Here is a 20,240-nt window from a genome sequence, read left to right on the forward strand (position 1 = left end):
GGGTTGATTTCTTCCTTTCTGTCTCTCTGTTTCTCTCTATCTCTCCAGAGAGTGCATGCGCCCTATAGAAAAAAACCTTCCTACAAAAAAGAAAATTAAAAAAAAAAAAGAATTTGAAAGTGGTGTTAGGACACCCAGAAGTCAAAAGAGACTGCTGAAAGTGGATTAGAAAGTAGATTAGTCAAGTTATAGATTTATAGTACATTTAAAGGTAAACACTTAGAATATAAACAAACCCAAATGGTTGGGTAAAAGTAATCAGAGGAAGTCGAAATTTATTCATTTTTTCATTATTTATATTATGGAGTCAAAGATATTTCCTAATGAAATAGAAGTAACCAGTTAAACAAAATGCAAACCTTCTAAACTACCAGTAGAAATACTTGAACCTCACAACAATGGCTGTGAGGTTGGTTGGTGGGTCTCATCATTTCCGAGCCTCGGTTTCTCCATTCACCAGCACTGCCACAAGGCTACTGAAAGGACTGTTCTGGATAATGGACGTTAGAAAAACTCGAGAAGGAAAGGCTTAGGACATACTCTGCCATTGTGAGTTGTGTGGTTTCAAACATGTCCTGCTCTTAAGCGTTTAGCTCTGAATCATAGCCCTGCATTATCAGGCAGCCATTTTTTAAAGACCCTCATTCTTATTAAAAGATGATCAGAGACCTGCAGATGCCATAATGGTTATGTCACTGGACTCCCATGTAGTCAACCATGGTTTGAGTCCTGGACCTGGCGGGTTAAAACTTGTGCCGGGTGTGTGTGAGGGCATGCCTAAAATCCCTAGAGGAGAATGGAGGAGAAGGGATTGTGGCATGGCCATCTCCCTAGCAGGTGATTTTTTTACTTTCCATCTCTCTGTCTCTCTGCTGAGCACACGTGCCCTGTAGCAAAAATCTCTATGTAAAGGAAGGAAGGAAACAAGATCAACTTTCACAGGTAAAGCAGGGCTTTCATTTTGACCACGTGATCTACTTCCTTCTGCAGTGGTACTCACTCCTGCCTGTGCGTTAGAATCACCTGGGAGCACAGAAAACAGACAGAAACCTGGGCACATGAGAGGCAATTATCCCCGACTTTTAAATTTTTTTAAAGTTTATTTCCTATTTTAATTTTTATACGACAGAGAGGGAGGCAGAGAGAAATAGAGAAACAGGCATCCCCAGCAGGGTCTTCATGCTGTGACCTACCCTCATCCTTACCTAGCCAGGACCCTGGATACACACATAACCAGCATGTGCAGAGAGACCTCTAGACATGAACCCAGGACCGTCCCACCCTCTGCGAAGGGTCCAGCATCACGGAGCCTGGTGTTACTGTGCACCAGCATGGCTGGAACAGAATTTTTAGAGGCAGGACCTGGGCCATCCATACTTTAAAAGTCTCCCATAGCTAGGGTTGCAAGTCATGAGATCAGCTGGCAAAAACTCTGCCAGGAGGACCAGCAGGTGATGTAGTGGTTAAGGTGCTGGACTCCCACGTGCCTGACCACGGTTTGCATCCTGTACCTGGTAGCTTGAAAATCACACTGGATGCATGTGCAAGTGTGCCTAGAATCCCAAGAGGAGCATGGAGGGGAAGGGATTGCAGCATGGCCATCCTCCAGGGAGTGATTTCTCACTTTCCCTCACTTTATCTCTCTCCTACGAGCACACATACCCTATGGCAAAAACAAAAAATAAACCAAACCAAACCAAAACAGGATATAGCAGTCCCATTTGCCTCCACAGAGCTCTATGTACCCAAACAAGGTAAAATAAGGTGAACTTGGTTAATAGGACAGGAGCTTCCCTTCTTTGTTAACTCTAGCAACATCGTCTATCAAAATAAGACTTGAATCAGGCATGGTGGTGTACAGCTACAGATCCAGCTACTAGAGAGGCCAAGGCTGCAGGATCATGAGTTCAAGGCCAGCCTGGGCAACATAGCAAGACCTTATCTCTCTTGAAAACAAAACAAAAGAAAACAAAAAATGAAGCCAAGGCCTTTGTGTTCATTATACAAGTTGACCATTCCTAGTCCCCAAATCTGAAATACTTTTAAGTCAGAAACATTTTGAATGTCCACACGATGCCACAGGTGGAAAATTCCATAGTTGCAGATTGCAGTCAAAGCACTGGCATACAAAAATACTGCATAAAATTAGGTCTGGTGTGGTGGCACAGAGGTGACCCGTTCAGGTGACACTGGATCCACACGAGGGATTGTGGATTCAGCTCCTTAGCTGATAGAAACATGCTGGGTTTGCATATACTCCAGAGCATGACTGGCTGGAGGACTGGGGGAAGAAGATTGTGTCAATAGGACCTAGCGGGGTACCTGTCTCTCTCTCTTTCATGAAAGATATAAAATAAATAAACAAACTTTTAAAATATTAAATACAGGGGGCAGGTAGTAGTGCAGTGGTACTGCAGCTGGACCCACATGTATAATAAGCTCCTGGGTTTGCATCCTGGGACCTCCCTGGGCATGCCCTCTGAGACTGGATGTGGATGGTGGCAGGAAGGCCCTATTGCAGCTACCCGTCTCTCTCTGTCTGTCTTTCATTAAATAAATAAAAATAAACAACACATTATTTATTTATGTAGAGGTTTGTGCCTTAGGGTGCATGTGCTTGCCTAAGAGAGAGACAGAGACAGTGGGAGGGAAAGTGAGAAACCAACCCCCAGGGGAATGGCTATGCTGCAGTCCCTTCTTCATTCTCCTCTGGGGATTTTAGGCACACATGCACACCTGCCCAGCGTGAGTTTGAAGCTACCGGATCCAGGACTTGAACTGCAATCAGCCATGCGGGAGTCCAATGATGTAATCGCTATGCCATCTGTAGGTCAACATAAAATTTATTTTAAGGATATTGTATGAATTACCTTTAGGCTATGTGTATAAGGTACATACGAAATTAATTTTGTTTAGACTTAGGTCTGATCCCGAAAATATTCCATTATACATATGGAAATGTTCTAAACCCCAAAACACTTCTGGTCCCAAGCATTTCAGATGAGGGGTACTCCACCTATAGTAACCAACATGGAAGCCATTCCTGGATGAAGACACTCTCTCCCCTAGTTTTTATTCTTAAAGAGATTCTGCAGCAGTTTAGGATCCAAAATGGAAGTCCATTCCTCTGCCCTCTTGGGCCTCAGCAAACCCTCTCCTCTCTTTGAACACAAGGGTGGCCCCTGGACGAATGTGGAGTGAAGACAGTTGGAGCTAACAAGCAGACAGACAGCAGAGCGGGAGGTATTCGCTTTCTAGGCAGGAGACAGAGCAGCAAAGACATACATGGGTGTTTTACTGAGGGAAAAATAAGGTTTGTAGATGCTGGAAAGATGACTTATGCTAATTAAGCACGGAAAACCAGCAGTCTGGAGAGGATAGGAGGGGTCCACAGGAATTGTTAAAACAAATTGCTTTATTCATCACCAGGAAAGAGTCATCAATGGTTTAGGTCCAGGAAGGGTCCTTCTCAGACAGCATTTACGGCTCTTAAACAGCTTTGGCTGACTAGGAGAGATGGAGTCAAACCCTGGGCCAACTCCTGTTTTAAGGGGAGACTCTCTCTCTCATGCTAATTTTGCTCAGACTGATCTCAGCCAGCTTGTGGGGGACCCGCATGCTGCTCTGTCTTCAGGCTGGGTGCTTAGCTGAGCCTAGGATGTCCCCCTGTTAGGGGGTCAACACACGACCTTCTTTCCCTTTCAGGCCACGTAAGGGTGAGAGTTTGGTTTAGGAGCAAATAGAGGCAGGAGGGGGAGCGCTTCCACATGCTTTTGTTTTGGGCTGCCAAAGTCTCATTCTTCTAACTCCCAGAATTCCAGAAGTGTTATTGTTTGGAAGAAAGAATATCACATCTTTTTCACCTTCTTTTTTATTTTTATAAAAAATAATTTACTTAATTTTATTTATTATTATTATTTTTAAATTTGCTGTAGTGCATGCATACTCACCAGTGAGAGAGAGAGAGAGAGAAAGCCTTCAGGTCTGGGACTTGATCCTCGGTGGGCCATGTGGGAGTCCAGTGCCCCAAGCACCATGCCACTTGCTGCCCCATCATCACATCCTTTTCAGCTTTTTTCTCCTGCCAATCATATTTTGTAATGAGCACAAGGAATAAAACGAAACAACTATAAATTCTGAGAACCCTCTGTCCAAAAAGCAGTCCCCTGCCTGTATCTGGCCTCAGAATCTGTCTTTTCATCGATCTCTTTTGTTTTTTCTATGTCCCCCCTTTTTCTTTTATACTTTTGCTATTATCTATTTTTTTCATTCTATAATACTCTATAGCCAGAATATAGGTTTTTCTGGCCATTTCATGTATTTTATAATAATTATATAAATATTTAGGCTCTTTATTATCTAGATTTTTTAAAAAATTGCTATAGGGCATGTGTGTTTGCAGAGGGCAGGACAGAGGGATGGCCACACTGCAGTCCCTTCTCCTCCATTCTCCTTTTGGGATTTTGGACATGTACATACATACATGTATGTACACATACCTGTTCTCAAGCCTCTGGGTCCATGACTGAAAAGCACAATCAGTCATGTGGGATCCAGCCACCCCCACTACCACACCAGCAGCTGGCTCTATCTATACCCTTTATTGTGGAATTTTCTATGAACATTGGCAGAAAATCTTGTGGATGCCTTTTTATTCTTGCTATTGAGAGTCCCTTAGCCACAGGGGAAAAAAACAAACCAAACCAAACCTCAAAAACAGTTATCAGGGGACCAGCAGTTAGTGTAATGGCTATGTCACTGGACTCCCACGTAGTCGACCACAGTTTGAGTCTTGGACCTGGTTGCTTAAACTCACATGTGTGTGTGTGTGTGTGTGTGCCCAAGATCCTGAGAGGAGAATGGAGGAGAAGGGATTGCAGCATGGCCATCCCCCCTGGGGAGTGATTTCTCATTTTCTGTCTCTCTATCTCTCTCTGTCTGTCTGGCGAATGCACACGCCCTATAGCAAAAACCTCTCCAAAAAAAAAAAAAAAAAAAGACGGTTATCAGCATGGTAGGGGTCATTAGGTGGCATGGTAATTAAAGGCACTGGTCTCCTATATGGCCGACTCTGGTTTCTATAGGAACTTAAAACATAATAATAAATAAAATTAAACATTCTTTTTTTAAAAAAAGCATTTATTTAAAAGGAAGCCACATCTAACTTACGTCGGGTGAGAAGAAAGCAGTTGGAACTGAAATCTGTAATTCAGTGATTTCTAAATTATTAAGTATGGGGGTTCTAACAATTACTCATTAAATATACCACATGCAAAGATTAATAACTAAAGGATTTGTAGGTTTTCAGTCCTAGGCTGTCTCTGCTTGAAGTGGGAAAGGGAAGTGGAAAGAGGTTGGGAGAATGGGAAAAGGCGGAGTGGAAATAGTAACAGTTCACAGATTTGGGGACAGGAAAGAGATTCAGGGAAGGAATTAACGTGAAAGCAAGCCCTCCTTAGCCACCATTTTAATGAGATTAACAGAAAAGGAAGTGAAATCTGTCCCCTGAGGTTCAGCTTCTCTATGTCCACACTATTTCAGGCAAAAGTGAGACCCTTTATTTATTTCATTTTTTTTGAGAGTTTTTTGCTATAGGGTGTGTGTGCTCACCAGAAAGTCAGAGACAGATAGAAAGCAAGAAATCACACACACCCCCGCCCGCCAAGGGGGACGGCCACAACACACATGGGACCTGCGTGAGTTTAACGCACCAGGTCTGGGATTTGAACCACAGTCGACTACATGGGAGTCCAGCAACATAGCCATTATGCTATCTGCTGGTCCCAAGTGAGGCCCTTTAAACATCCTTTCTTTAATAAAATCTTGTTGGCCATGGTGGTTTTGTATTCCATATTGATGCGAATCGTTTTGTCAGCTTGGCCAAGTTTACTATTTCAAGTGTAGGAGAAGCCAGAACACCAGCCTCCTTTCTTTCTGCCCCTGGAATTATACTTAATAAAGACCCGTTTTTTAAAAAAATGGATCAAATCTTCAAAACCTCACACAGTATCTGGCATGGAGCAAGTATTCCATCAGTGTTTGTTGAATTGGCCAACTTTAGAAAACGTCACTCTATGATTACTCTTGTGTGCTGCTCTGCCTTCAAGGTATGACGTTGTTCTCTTTTAGTATTAAATTAATTCACACATGCTTTCAGATATTTATTTAATGAAATAGTGAGTTTCTTCCATGAACATAGGCAAAAAAACTTTTGTCATGTATTAATGCAAGAAATATTAATAATTGAGTTTCCCCGAGTTCCTAGTTCTTTTTGTTTGTTTGTTTTTAAATTTACTATAGGGCACTTGTGCTTGCCAGAGATAGAGGAAGGGAGGGTGAGAAATCATCTCCCAAGAGGGTTGGCTACACTGTGATCCCTTCTCCATTCTCTTTTTGGGATTTTTGGGTAAGCATGCACATACTCCCAGAGTGTTTTCAAGCTACTGAGTCCAGGACTCCAACCTTGCAGTCAGCCATGTGAGATCCAGCTGCCTCCACGTGTGTGCTACCTGCTGGCCCCTAATCATTGTTGGGGTGAAATTTGAGGTGAAATTCACATCGCATGATTTTAAAGTGTACAATTCAGTGGCATTTAGTACTGGGTCATTGGAAAAGTCATGATGTATGTCTCTCTGCAAAAATGCACTAAGACTTTTCTGACAACCCAATGTATTCCCAGTACTGTGCAACCATCACCTCCGTCCAATTCCACAGCATCCCCATTGCCTCCAAGGAGACCCCGTACCCACTAAACAGTCATTCTCCATTCTCCATTCCCATTATAGGGCTCTGGGCCCCAGCAACCACCATCTGCTTTCCTCATCTGCAGGTTATTGCTTGGGATTTTGGACTGGTGGATTTAAGAGGATGGAGTACATCAAGTCTTATGTGCTGTCACTTGCCTAAGGATTGCTGGGTGCCGCATCAGAGAGCAGCTCTGATTGCTCTCGTTTCCTGAGCTGGGAGACTGTGGTAGAGAGGGGGTGGTTTCCCACAGCCCAGAGGCAAAGTCTAATACCCAGGAACTGCTAGTCAGATGGCTGGTCTGTAGAACGTGCTTCTTGATGCCGGGATGCTTTTCCTAGGATGGTTGGTCCTGATGTCATTCCACTGCCGCATATCTACGGAGCGCGGATCAAAGGCGTGGAAGTGTTCTGTCCTCTGGACCCCCCACCTCCGTATGAAGCTGTGGTGAGCCAGATGGACCAGGAGCAGGTACTGTCCACAGTCTCTTGTAGAACATTGACTACAAGTAGGAAATGCAGCAGACCTCATGGAGAACAATGGGGAAATTGTGCCCAGCAGATCGATTTTTTAAAAGAGATTTTTGCTATAGGGTGTATGTGCTTTCCAGAGAGACAGAGAGAAAGTGAGAAATCAACCCACATGGGGGAAGGCCACACCACAACCCCTTCTCCTTCATTCTTCTCTCAGACTATCGGGCACACATGCATACATGACCGGTGTGTTTCAAGCTGCAGGTTCAAGGCTCAAATCTCAGTTGGCCATGTGGGAGTCCAGCACCCTAACCACTATATCACATGCTGGCCCCCAGACAGAGATTTTTAAGGAGATCACTGGGGGGCCAGTGAGAGGTGAGTTGAACATCAACGACAGAGTTTTTAAGGAGATCACTGGGGGCCAGTGAGAGGTGAGTTGAACATCAACAATATTACCCTCTTTTTTTTCTCTACAATGCAGGGATCCTCATTCCAAGTGCCAGAAGGATCAGGAGCTACTGCAAGTGCATTGGAACCAGTCTGCGCAGAAGTGACTCAAGGTGACAGATGCATTTTCACTTCCCCAAGCCGTGATCCGGTAGATTAAAACACGATAAAATAATGATCTGTCGGTATTTTGTTGGACGTCAGATATCCTTGGGGCAAATGGTGTAGGTTACTTTCCAGGTACAAAAGTACTAGGTCCTAATCAGAGATTAGAAGGGGGAGATAACATGTGAATAGAAAAAAAAAAGATATTCATAAAATCTTTTATGAAAAGCCCGACTATTCTCAGGAGCCTCTGAAATAGATTACAGAGTTTAATTTGGCATGCTCATGTTTTACAATCTGTAATTTCCTTTCTTCTGTTAAAAGGAGCTCTTTTCAAAGGAAATGAGTTTCATTTATTGCAGGGTGGCTTGCTGTGAGGTCGTGCTGTGTCATTTACAGCTTAGGGTCCAGGCCAAGTTGCCTTCGCACCTAGTGAATTCTGATTTTTCAGTCCTGCATTAAATACCGGAGTCAGTTTACGTTTATCCTCGTGATTTAAGGGAACATCACTATACCTTTCTCTCTTTGAGGTGGTTTTAAATGGCCCAGAGAATTGTCCACTAGGACAAAATTGCAGATGGTAATTAATAATGGATCAGCTTAGCTATTTTCGATGGAGGTAATTTTTCAGCAGTGCCATTTGGAATGGGCCTCTGTTCCACTGTAGGTAGGGTTATGAAGGCGTATTCTGTTATCCTACTTGTTTGTGATTCTTCCGTTTTAAAAAAAGCTTCCCAACCCAAAATACAAGCTCACACATAACGGGATTTTAATTTTCCTGAGAGACGTCATTCAGTTCCAGAATTGTTTTTCTACTTCTTTTAGTGGCTACTGGCTTCACCACGGCATTCTGGGGGGTTCCAGCCCGGCTGCGCTCTGGGTTATGCAGCGGAGCCCTCTGCCAGCATTCGGCCTGCAGCCGGTGGGCCGCCCCCTCACTTGCACAGATATTGCCTTCCAAGGACCCAAGCTTATCTTGAATTGTCAGAAACTATTAATATAACATGCCTGGGAGTGTCTCAGTGCTGTACCAGGCTGCTTTTATGATAAAGATTCTAAATATCTTTAGAAAAAACTGACATTTGGCTTGATGTTCTAGACCATTCTGTTGCTAATAACAGGAGTTTGGGTAATTTAAGAGAACAGAGGATTACTTTGCTCTTGGTTGAAGTGCCAAGGTCCAGGGCTTTCTTGGTGGGGCGTCCCGAGGTGGCACGTGGCATGTGGCACAGGGTGGGTGAGAAGCTGTGTCCACACGTCTCATTTCCTCTCTGCATAAATCCACCTGGTCACGGGGCCCACCCTGATGCCTGAGTGCTTCCCAGAGGCCCCATCTTTTGACCCTGTGATTGGATCAAGTCCACCCTCTCTACACCATTACAGTGGTTCACCACATTGTAATACTTTTTTTTTTTTATTATTATCATAATCTTCTTTATATTACATTGGATTACATATAACTTTACATTGACTTCCATTGCTTTTTCAAAAGGGAATGCCATGCATGTCAGTCAATACAGAGGCATCGATCTCCCCGCTTTATCATTCAAAGTCTTTTCCATGCATTTCCCAATAATTATTATTATTATAATTTTTTAAAACAGTCAATCACTATTTCTCATTTTGCTTGTTAAAAGATTTCACCCATCATGAAATACTTCCCAGACCAGTCCAGTTGAGAATACTATACACGTCATCTTCAACAGATAATAAACCATATCTGTTTCTCACTAACATCCCCTCTATTGTTCACTTGCTATCTTTCTCTATCCTCTTCTCTTTTTTTTTTATAGTTTATTTTTTATTAATTATAACTTTTTTTTAGCTCACACATAACGGGATTTTAATTTTCCTGAGAGACGTCATTCAGTTCCAGAATGGTTTTTCTACTTCTTTTAGTGGCTACTGGCTTCACCACGGCATTCCGGGGGGTTCCAGCCCGGCTGCGCTCTGGGTTATGCAGCGGAGCCCTCTGCCAGCATTCGGCCTGCAGCCGGTGGGCCGCCCCCTCACTTGCACAGATATTGCCTTCCAAGGACCCAAGCTTATCTTGAATTGTCAGAAACTATTAATATAACATGCCTGGGAGTGTCTCAGTGCTGTACCAGGCTGCTTTTATGATAAAGATTCTAAATATCTTTAGAAAAAACTGACATTTGGCTTGATGTTCTAGACCATTCTGTTGCTAATAACAGGAGTTTGGGTAATTTAAGAGAACAGAGGATTACTTTGCTCTTGGTTGAAGTGCCAAGGTCCAGGGCTTTCTTGGTGGGGCGTCCCGAGGTGGCACGTGGCATGTGGCACAGGGTGGGTGAGAAGCTGTGTCCACACGTCTCATTTCCTCTCTGCATAAATCCACCTGGTCACGGGGCCCACCCTGATGCCTGAGTGCTTCCCAGAGGCCCCATCTTTTGACCCTGTGATTGGATCAAGTCCACCCTCTCTACACCATTACAGTGGTTCACCACATTGTAATACCTTTTTAATTTTGAGGGCACATACTTGAACCATGCCAGTTGGCTTCTTTATTTGGCTCTTGGACTTCATGTTTTTGGTCTGTTCGAGGTGTGGAGAGGTGGTGTGGGGAGGCAGGTTTTCCCGTAGTGCTGGGAAAGAAAAACTGACTGGGCCAGCAGCCCAAGTAAATGTTGTGAAGGGTGTTACCCCTCGCCCCTGCAGGTCTGGGCTCACAGGTGTTTCCTGCCCAGTGTTTTGAAGGCTGCAGCTGGTGAAATAATTTATGTTTCTTCCCTTAAAAAAAAAAATCAGGTGAGGACATTCCTAACACACCTGGAGAAGAGAACACATTCATATCCACGCCCCCCTCAAACCTCGGACATCCTGTGAGAAGCCGGAGAGCCCTCCCACCCCTGAGGACCAGATCCAGGAGTGATCCTGTGCTCCATCATTCTGAGGATAGAGGTGATTTCACCCCCCACGCTCTCTGCAAAGCCCTCTGCCTATTTGCCTAAAGATGCCAGGTCAGAACAGGTCTTTCTGGCCAGTCTGAGACCCTGCAATTTAAGAGCTAGCTTGAAAGAAGTGAGTTATTGGGGAGGTGAGATACTCTATGAGCACCTTAGGGATATACATCTGCTTAGTCTTTGAAGACTTGTAAGAGGCATTTGAGTTTTGTTCGTTTGTTTAGTTTTTTTGCTATAGGGTGCGTGTGCTCACAGATGTGAGGGGTTGGGAGAGGCAAAGTGAGAAATCCTACCTCCCCGCACCCCCGCGGTGATGGTCACACCTCAATCCCTTCTCCTTCATTCTCCTCTTGGGATTTTGGACATGTACACAGATGCAACCAGTGTGATTTTCAAGCCACCAGGTCCAGGATTTGAACAGTGGTCTGTCACGTGGGAGTCCAGCATCTTAACCATCATGCTACCTGCTGGCCCCTTTGGGTTGTTTTTTAAAACTCATTATCATCTGTCATCAAATACGTTTGGTTGCACATGATATTGTACTAGGCATTACATGAAGAAAATGATGCAAACCTAGCTCTAATTTCTAGATGCTTGCAAATCCCATGGAAATACACATTCTTCTTAAGGAAAGAGTCAAAGGGGTGTATTTTTAAGATTGTTTTTTAATGTCTTCCATAAAAGAGAAAGACAGAGAAGCACTCCCAACAGAGCCTTCATGCCACGATCCACCCACTTCCACTCTCAGCCGGCCCAGATCATGGGCACATTTGCACACCAGGCCTGCTTAGGGAGGACTTGGGGTGCAGAGCCAGGAACTTTCCCACGGGGGTCTAGCTGTGTTACCAGGCTGTGATCACCTGGCTCAAGGGGATATATTTGGTTTTTACTCCCTACTCTATAATATTTATATACTGTGTGTGAACAGATAGAATTATTGAAATCTGACCTTTTTCAAAGAACCGTGGATAAGGTAAAACACACATGCTCATCCCCTTTATCTCTCTCCTGTCTGTTTTGAGTTTATTTGTGTATAAATGTTAAATGAAAAATCTAAAATGTTAAAATCATAGCATGAACTCTTTTCTTTTTCTCGGTATATAAATACCTGAACATCTCCAAATTTCTCTTCATTATAGGGAATTATAAAAAGGAAGGAAATTTAAAAAAAAAATCAAACTTTTTTTTTTTTATTTCTCAGTGTGCATGAACTATTTTAATAGGGGGCCTCTGCTCTTCTAAAACTCTGTGGGAATAAAACTTCACAAATCCTCTGTCCCAGGTCCTGTCTAGAGCACTGGCTCTCTCTGGTTCATCCCTCTGACAGCGTGTCGCTTGCCCTCCTGAACTGACTGTGTGGGAGTCAGAGAGGATGCTCCTCCTGTCTCCACAGTGGCTTCTGAATGAGGAGGAGGTCCCATGGCCTGGTCCACATGCACCTCCGTGACCCCAGCAGGCTTTCTGGAACCCATTCCCATTACGCAGCCCTGCCACAGGGAGGACAGTGTGTGTTCCCCTGTGGGAGCCCTCAACTGTGGAAGGCCCCAGGTCGCCTTCAAGTGAATGAGGGCAGACCTTGACTCTGTTCTCACTCTTGAGTATCTTTGCAAATGTTTCCAGAAGATGCTTATTCTGTGTGACATGCAAGGGACAGCCTGGAGGACAGCTTCTACTCCTGGTTTAGAGCTTCTCATGCTTTTCTCCAGAACAAGAGTGCTTCCCTTCCTCCACCTGCTCTTTCAGCCCTGCTTTCTGTCTTCCTTGAATATCCAAATTCCTACGTGTTGGGCCTTTGCAGACTGAAGTTGCTGGCCTTGTGTACCCTGAAGGCGCTGGCTGGCTTGTGGACATGGGGAGACCAGACCTGAGTTGCATTTGACCCACCGCACAGTGTAAGAACATTCTGCTGGTCTTTACACCCTCGCTGCTGTAGGTAGCCGTGGAAATTAAAGCCTTCGACGGAGTTCCCAGGCCTTCTTGGATTCCAGGATGACATGTGATTTTTCTACACCTAAAGTTATTTCTGTAACAGTCAGCCATAGGAATACCTCATAGCCATGACGTGAGCTTCGAGCATAAATCAGTACAATGTCCTTGAGGATGTTTAGGGCAAAGGTACAGTCAAAGTGAACAGAGCATTATATTCATCCCACAAGCCTTGTCTCTCTTTAAGTGGTTCCTTCATCCCCCTCCCTTGGAACTTTCTCTCATTGGTCAACCATGGTTTTCTGCTCGGCCTGCCCATCTCCATCCATTTGCTGTACTTCATGAAATTCACTCTATTTGGTTTACATTCTGGATTCTTATCTCATCGGTCTTTATATTGGGTGCTATGTTTTCTGTGATGCGATTCAATGTTTTGGGCCATATCCTATTGGAACCGTACTCCTGGGAATCGGCTTTTGTCATAATTGATTTTTTGTTGTTGTTGTTCCTTTCCCCTTTTTGAGATGAAAAGCGAGATGTGCATGGCTGACACCATTCTTCAGCTGCTTTCCATGTGGGGTTCCGTGGTCGGTGCTGTTTCAGTTGCAGGCCTATGTTCAGGGCCTTGTCCAATGGGTACATGTTGTCTCTCTGCCCACAGCGGCCCCAGTGCTCAGCTGTGAAGCTGCGACTCAGACTGAGCGGAGACTGGATCTGGCTGCGGTGACTCTGAGGAGAGGCCTGAGATCGAGAGCTTCGCGAAGCAGACCGCGGTCCTTGATAGATTACAGATCGTACATGGACACCAAGCTGCTGGTGGCGCGGTTCCTGGAGCAGTCCTCCTGCAGTATGACCCCGGACATCCATGAACTTGTAGAGAACATTAAGTCTGTGCTGAAGTCTGACGAGGAGCACATGGAGGAAGCCATCACAAGTGCCAGTTTCCTAGAACAGGTAGTTGTATTATTAACATTGGGCATGAGTCAGATAACGCGTTTCCATAGCAGTTTGAGTGGCTTCTCCGATTTCCTGTTCAGAGCAGATAAGTTCATGGTCAAGGTCTCAGGAGAAATGGGGTTAGGAGGTCAGGGGAGGGGGAGAGAGGAAATGGGAGAGCTCTTGTTCCAGGTGTGGTGAGTTTTCTACAGTGATCCTGGCCCAAAGGGAAGGGAACCCAGTTTTTCTGGGATATGGAAGCTGGTCTGGAGAAAGAGTAGGGTGGGATGGGAATAAAGCAAAGGATACAGGCAGTGTGGAAAGCATTGACTTCCTAAATCGAAGGTTTCCCTTGATGTGGCGTGTTTTCTCAGCTCTTTAAAAATGTTGACATAGATGACTTTTAATATGGCAAGATTCTGGGAGCTGTTTATCTTCCCATGAAATGTTCGGCAAGATAAATGACCTGCTAGGACCTAGAGGAATAAAGGCCTTTTCCGTTTCTTAGATTAAAAGGTACAGAGCCAGAGCCACCCAGGGAAAATATAAAACTGGTTATGAACATAATCCATTTGGGTCTCGGGTTTCTCATCTTTAAAGTGAGAGGCTGGACGAAGTCGTCTTTATACCTGTGTCTCTGAATGAAGGAGTTTACTTCTGCTGAGAACCTTCTAGTCACCGCTTTTCTTTTTTTAATTGCCAGAGGGTCTGTGCCTTTGCCAGAAAGAGAGAGAGAGAGTGGGAGGGAGGGTGAGAGACACAGAGAGAAAGAGAGAGAGAGAAATGACCCTCACAGAGGGTGTGGTCTCACCACATTCTCTTCTCCACGTCTCTATGCTGTTGAGATTCTGGGTATGCACACACCATCTGGATGCTTTTCAAGCGTCCAGGGCTGGGATTTTAAACCATGGTCAGTCATATGGAATTCTGCATCCATAGCCATGAGCTATGGGCCAGGCACCATCCGCCTCTTTCAAGATTTTAAATCATGGTCGGTCATATGGAATTCTGCATCCATAGCCATTAGCTATGGGCCAGGCACCATCCGCCTCTTTCAAAAGCCAATAGCTTTTAGGTATTTACTCCATTGTTGTAGGTACTGGAGTGAATGCTGTAGACACAGGTACAGTGTGATTTTTTTTTGATACATGAATATAATGTGTAATGATCAACTCAGAGTAATTAGCATAGGTATCCCCTCCAACATTCATCATTAGTTTGTTCTGGAAGCATTCAGAATCCTTTTTTCTTTATTTTGAAATAAACTGCATTGTTAACTGTAGTTACTCTACTGAACTGTAGAACACTAGAACTTACGGGATTTTCTTCTTAATCATGTGACAAGAATGGGCTGAAAAGACAAATATAATTAATAGAGTGCTAGCAAAATTTTATATCCCATATTTTGGGACAGATGAACCTTTCATTGACCTTAAGGCTCAGACTGGTACAAACTGAAAAGTCGTTCAAATGACTTTTTTGTGATGTTACATAGTAATAAATGTCCTGAGTTTCCCCCAAGGAAACTTAAAAATTATTTGATTCTATTTGTAATTATTTTTTAATTTGACCAGAGAGAGAAAGGGAAAGTAAGAAAGTAAGTCACCAGGGACCAGCAGTTAGCGAAATGGCTATGTTGCTGGACTCCCATGTGGTCGACTGCGGTTCGCGTCCCAGACCCGGTGACTTAAACTCACACCGGGCGCATGTGCGTGCGTGCCCAAGGTCCCGAGAGGAGAATGGAGGAGAAGGGATTGCAGTGTGGCCATCCCCTCTGGGGGGTGATTTCTCGCTTTCTCTCTGTCTCTCTCTGTCTTTCTGGCAAGCGCACGTGCCCTATAGCAAAAACCTCTCCAAAAAAAGAAAGTAAGTTACCAGACCCAGGACTTGAACTGTGGTCAGCCATGTGGGAGTCCAGCACCTTAACCGCCATGTCACCTGCCAGTCCCCGTTAATAGATTTTAGAAGTAAGTTGGACTCATTTTTATGTTTGATAGAGGGTTATCAGGTCCATCGGAAGCATTGTTAGTTTGGGCTGACTTTCTTTTTTTTAAAGAATTATTTATTTGGGACCAGCAGTTAGCGTAATGGTTATGTTGCTGAACTCCCATGTAGTGGACGTGGTTCGAGTCCCGGACCCAGTGGCTTAAACTCATGCCAGGACCATGTGCATGCGTGCCCAAGATCCTGAGAGGAGAATGGAGGAGTAGGGATTGCGGCGTGGCCATTCCACTGGGGGGTGATTTCTTACTTTCTACCTCTCTGTCTCTCTCTCTGTCTTTCTGGTGAGTGCACGCGCCCTATAGCAAAAACCTCTCCCCCCTAAAAAAGAATTATTTATTTAATTTCATTTACTCATTCATTTATTTTCATTTGACCAGAGAAAGACAGACACACAAGAGAGAAGGAAAGTGAGAAAGCAAGCCACCAGGTCCAGAACTTGAACCACGGTTGGCCATTGTGGGAGTGTCCAGCGTCTTAACGACCACACCACCTGCTGGCCTCTGGGCTGACGTTTTATAAACTAATTACCTGGTCACAACCTCAGACCGGGGCTTTCCACGTGTTCAAGTGCATCAGCCTCACGTGGGTTCTTATTAAAACTATAGATGCTGGAGCCCACGCCAGATGTGAGAACTGCTAGGGGGCAGCTGGGAATCTACCTTTCTGAGAGGCTTCCACCCTGACCACCACCCTAGTACCATGCAGGGCCTGATGAGAATCACAGCTTAGACCACAGGGCAGTTGGAGGAGGTGATGAAAAGAATGCCCAGTCACAAAATAAGACCTTGCAATTGACAGGCCAGATAAGCTGCAGGTCTACAGCGGAAACAAGAGACCATATGGAGACTGTTAGTAAGTTTAAAAGGTAGGATATTTAAGGTATCTCTGGAATTCCAAGTGAGTCCCACTTTGGAAAGAACCCTTTTTCCTTTCCTGCGTCAATTAAACATTAAAGTACACGGATAGATGAAGGACTGGCAGGCAAAGGGCCACATCTCCTGACACTTAACCTCTCCCCACCCCCTTATTCTCCCAAAGATAATGGCCCCGTTGCAGCCCAGCACCTCCAGGGCCCACGTGCTGCCCTCCCGGAGACAGCCTGGCCTGCTGCACCTGCGGAGCTGCGGTGACCTGAGTACCTTCGCCCCAGCGGGGAGGCCACGGGTGGAGAGGAGGCCACGGCGAGCCGAGGCTGAGCGCCCACACAGCCTCATTGGGGTCATCCGAGAGACTGTCCTGTGAGCCTGGAAGATGACGGCCACTGCAAGGGGCCAGCTCCCAGCTCCCTCCTCAATGTGCGATTCCTCGCTGGCAGCCCAGGTGCCCCTCTGGGAACTGCTTAAAAAGAGGAGTACTCTGGGGACATTTACTCCTGCTCTTCGGCTCCCCTTTTGCTGACCAAGGGTGAACGAGGAGGTTCTTCTGGACCCACTCAGGGTTTGGACACATGGAAGGGGAGGGTGCGAAGGTAGTGACTCTCAGTCCTCCCGTCCTCTGTGGCGGCGTCTCGCAGCAATCCCGAGTCACATCCCCGTGTGGGCGGAGACTGGCCTAGGACTCTTCTCTTCGCCCTCCTCATCCCTTCTGCCTCCCTTTGTTGTCCAGTTCTTTTTCTCTTGGAATGACAGAGCTGCTGGGCTGCTATTTATAGCCATGGAGGCCTTTCACTGCTTGTGAGAGAGGAATTGGCAGGAAACACGGTGATAAACCCCAATGTGTCTGCAATCCTCAAGCCTCGGTTTAGGATACTCTCAAATCACACTCTGTTTAGGAAAAACAACACTTTTTTAAGTGGTAAATTTTAATGAAAGCCATTTAGGGAGACAATGATTATTGATTCCATTTATTCATGCTTGCAAAACTAGAGACACCGAAGGCAGAACTGAGAATAAACGTGTTTACTTTGGACATCTGGGCTCGGTGTCAACGTTCGTTTATGCCTGTGGGGCCAGCCTGAGCTTAGGAAGAGTCTGGAGCTCAGGCTGTGGTGGCCAGGTGCCCTCCGCAGGACCCCAGCTCACATTAATCTCCAAAGCACCCAACCCGCTTGGATGACAATGTGTCCTTTACTCATCAAGCACACACTTTGCTGGAGGGCTTCTTGGAGCTGCGTTCCAGCCAGATGTGAACGGTAAACTGACAGTGTAGCTACACGTTGGGGATCATTGCTGAGAAGGAAGCGGGTGGTCAGGGACAGGTTTTTGAGAGAATGGCATTTGAGGTGAGAGGTGACTTTGGGAGCCAGGGAAGAGTGTTCCAGGCAGGGGGAGAGGGTAAGAGCACTGGGGGCCACTGCGAGCATTTCCTAGTCGGGGGAGGGTGGGCAGGAGCCTCACTGGGCGGTTTAGGTCAGGTACGTAGGGTGGACGTGGGGAGCTGGACAACGGGTACGGTAAGTACAGTATTCGGTCTTGCCCACCCCACCTGTGCCCCAGGCTATGCTAAGGGCTTTGCTCGCTCTCCTTTCATGCTCGAAGCAGCCTGGGACCTGGGGGTCATTTCTGTCCTCACTTTGCAGATGAGGACACGAGCTTCAGTAACCCACACAGAAGCCACAAGGTCGAGCCAACACTTGCACCCACACAGTCCTGCTCCACATCGTCCTTGAACTCCCATGCAGTGGTTGGCTTTTTTCTGGTTCCTGTGAGAAAGTGGGTGCGAGGACTTCTAGCTTGGCCCCCTGGAGCACAGAGTCCCCTGGCCCCAGGCCATGTCAGAGTGGGAACTGAGGTGGGGCTAGAGGCGGAGAGAAGAGGGGCAGGACGGTTTAGAGGCACTGAGCTGGGGTGAAACGGATCTGGACATGGGGGACAGATAGGCAGCTGTGGATGAGGTCTGGCCCGCTCCCCTTGGGTGGGCAGGGTGTGGAAGCAATCCACAGGGGCTTCCCAGAAGGACATATTCCTGTTTCCATCCTCCTGACTCCAGGCACTGAGATCTTCATGCAAACACATGGTCTTCCCGTTTCTCTGTAAGTCTTTGTTGTCAGCACTGTAGTTCCTCGCTGGGGGCTGGCCCACCCCTGGCCTCACTTTGCAGATGAGGCCCTACCTTCTTTAAGGGTCCCCATTGTGTCACAAGCTTCCGGCCTCCCTGTCACTCCTGACTCTCCCAGGCCTCCCCATGCAGCCCAGTCTAGTGGCACCCCTCCTTTGCAGCTCCTGATTGGCTCCTGCCCTATTTCTTCAGGTGAGGCTGGAGCTCACCATGTGGTTGGCCTGTCTCACCTCTGAGGCTTCTGGTTTTTCCCACTGTGGGCGGGCATTTTCTCCCAGCTGCATCCCCTTGCAGCTTCCCTTCTGAACCCCTTCCTGCCCTTCACCTGCTACCACAGGCCCCCTGTGGGCCCAGAAGGCTCTGGGTAGACAAGTGGCACTGTGAGTGAGGACATGTGATTCATTTCTCTGTTACCGTGCCTGGGTGCAACATACATATAAATATTTTAAGGATTCGTGGTGTTACATACACATGCTCATAGGTTACTGAATGTCCGTGAGGATGGCGCTGTTTTGCACTTGGAGTACCTTAGAGTCTACAGTTTAGAGGTGCTGACGAAGCATTTCAAATATGGTTATCATAATTACAGCAGAGGGACCAGCAGATGACGTAGTGGTTACATCGCTGGACTCCCACATGGCTGACTGTGGTTCGAGTCTCAGACCTGGTGGCTTGAAAATCACAATGGGTGCATGAGTGTGTGTGGCCAAGATCACAGGAGGAGAATGGAGGAGAAGGGATTACAGTATGGCCATCCCCCCCCGGGGGGGGGGGATTTCTCATTTTTCCCTCTCACTGTCTCTATTTCTCTCTCTAGTGTGCGCATGTGTCCTAAGGCAAAAACCTCTCAAAACAAAATTATGCTAGAGGGTCGATTAATGAGGACTGTTCGAAATAACTCTTCACCCGTGAAAAGTAAGTGCTGTTCAGTCTGCGCAGCTGGGCACACGGGAGGGTTCTCATTACCTCTGCATCAAGGACGTGGAAGATCTGGCCCCACTGCATGGGCTCGCCAAGGCCCAGACCGGGGCCGGCTGCTCCATCAGATGGTGTTGTCTTGGCCTCAGCGTCTGCGGATGGAGAACAGGACCTTCCCAAGCTTACAGACGCAGACTCTTCTGTACAGCCCTGCCAATGCGTGTGTCCGGCTGGCAGAAGTGCCCCAAGACTTGGTTCTTTTAGAATGTCCACTTGATGAAGGGGTGGGGGGAGGAGCCTGTGGCCTCTCATTGCCTGAGGCCACCCATAGTTACTAAAAACCCCAGACATTTGCTGAACAGCCACATTGGCTAGACCCGGGCGTTCTCTCCTTGTACCTGGCAGACAAGGACACTGAGGCCCAGCACTAAGAGGAGGGCAGAGGCAGGACGCCAGCACGTCCATCTCCCGGGCCAGGGCTGCGGCTCTGATCTGTCTGACGGTCACTATTCGGGATGAAGGAATTGTTCTTCCCCCATCTGTCGTGAACCCCAAACTTTGATAAATTATCATTGCTCGACTTCACAGGGAAATGAAATGGTGGCAATAAAAAAGATATAAAGTACACCACCCTTTTATTTTGTTATTCTATTTTATTAAGTTTAGGTTTTTACAATAGAGTGCTTGTGCTTGCAGAAAGAGACAGTGAGGGGGAAAGTGAGACATCAACGCCAGGGAGGTTGGCCACACCCTTCTCCATCTC

At 46.2% G+C, this 20,240-nt stretch overlaps 1 protein-coding gene across 1 annotated transcript in view; it reads left to right on the forward strand.

The window, feature by feature from the left end:
- Positions 1 to 17,477, forward strand: part of ENTREP1 (endosomal transmembrane epsin interactor 1) — a 168,156-nt gene extending 150,679 nt beyond the window's left edge. Inside the window, exons 8-12 of the mRNA XM_006152513.2 lie at positions 7,086 to 7,215; positions 7,702 to 7,780; positions 10,542 to 10,694; positions 13,284 to 13,576; positions 16,601 to 17,477. Coding sequence (XP_006152575.1) covers positions 7,086 to 7,215; positions 7,702 to 7,780; positions 10,542 to 10,694; positions 13,284 to 13,576; positions 16,601 to 16,804 — 859 coding nt within the window. The 3' untranslated portion in view covers positions 16,805 to 17,477. The remainder of the gene's footprint in view (positions 1 to 7,085; positions 7,216 to 7,701; positions 7,781 to 10,541; positions 10,695 to 13,283; positions 13,577 to 16,600) is intronic.
- Positions 17,478 to 20,240: the final 2,763 nt, after the last annotated feature.

This window comes from Tupaia chinensis, unplaced genomic scaffold (genome assembly GCF_000334495.1).
Source record: "Tupaia chinensis unplaced genomic scaffold, TupChi_1.0 Scaffold000354_1, whole genome shotgun sequence".
Taxonomy (NCBI): domain Eukaryota; kingdom Metazoa; phylum Chordata; class Mammalia; order Scandentia; family Tupaiidae; genus Tupaia; species Tupaia belangeri.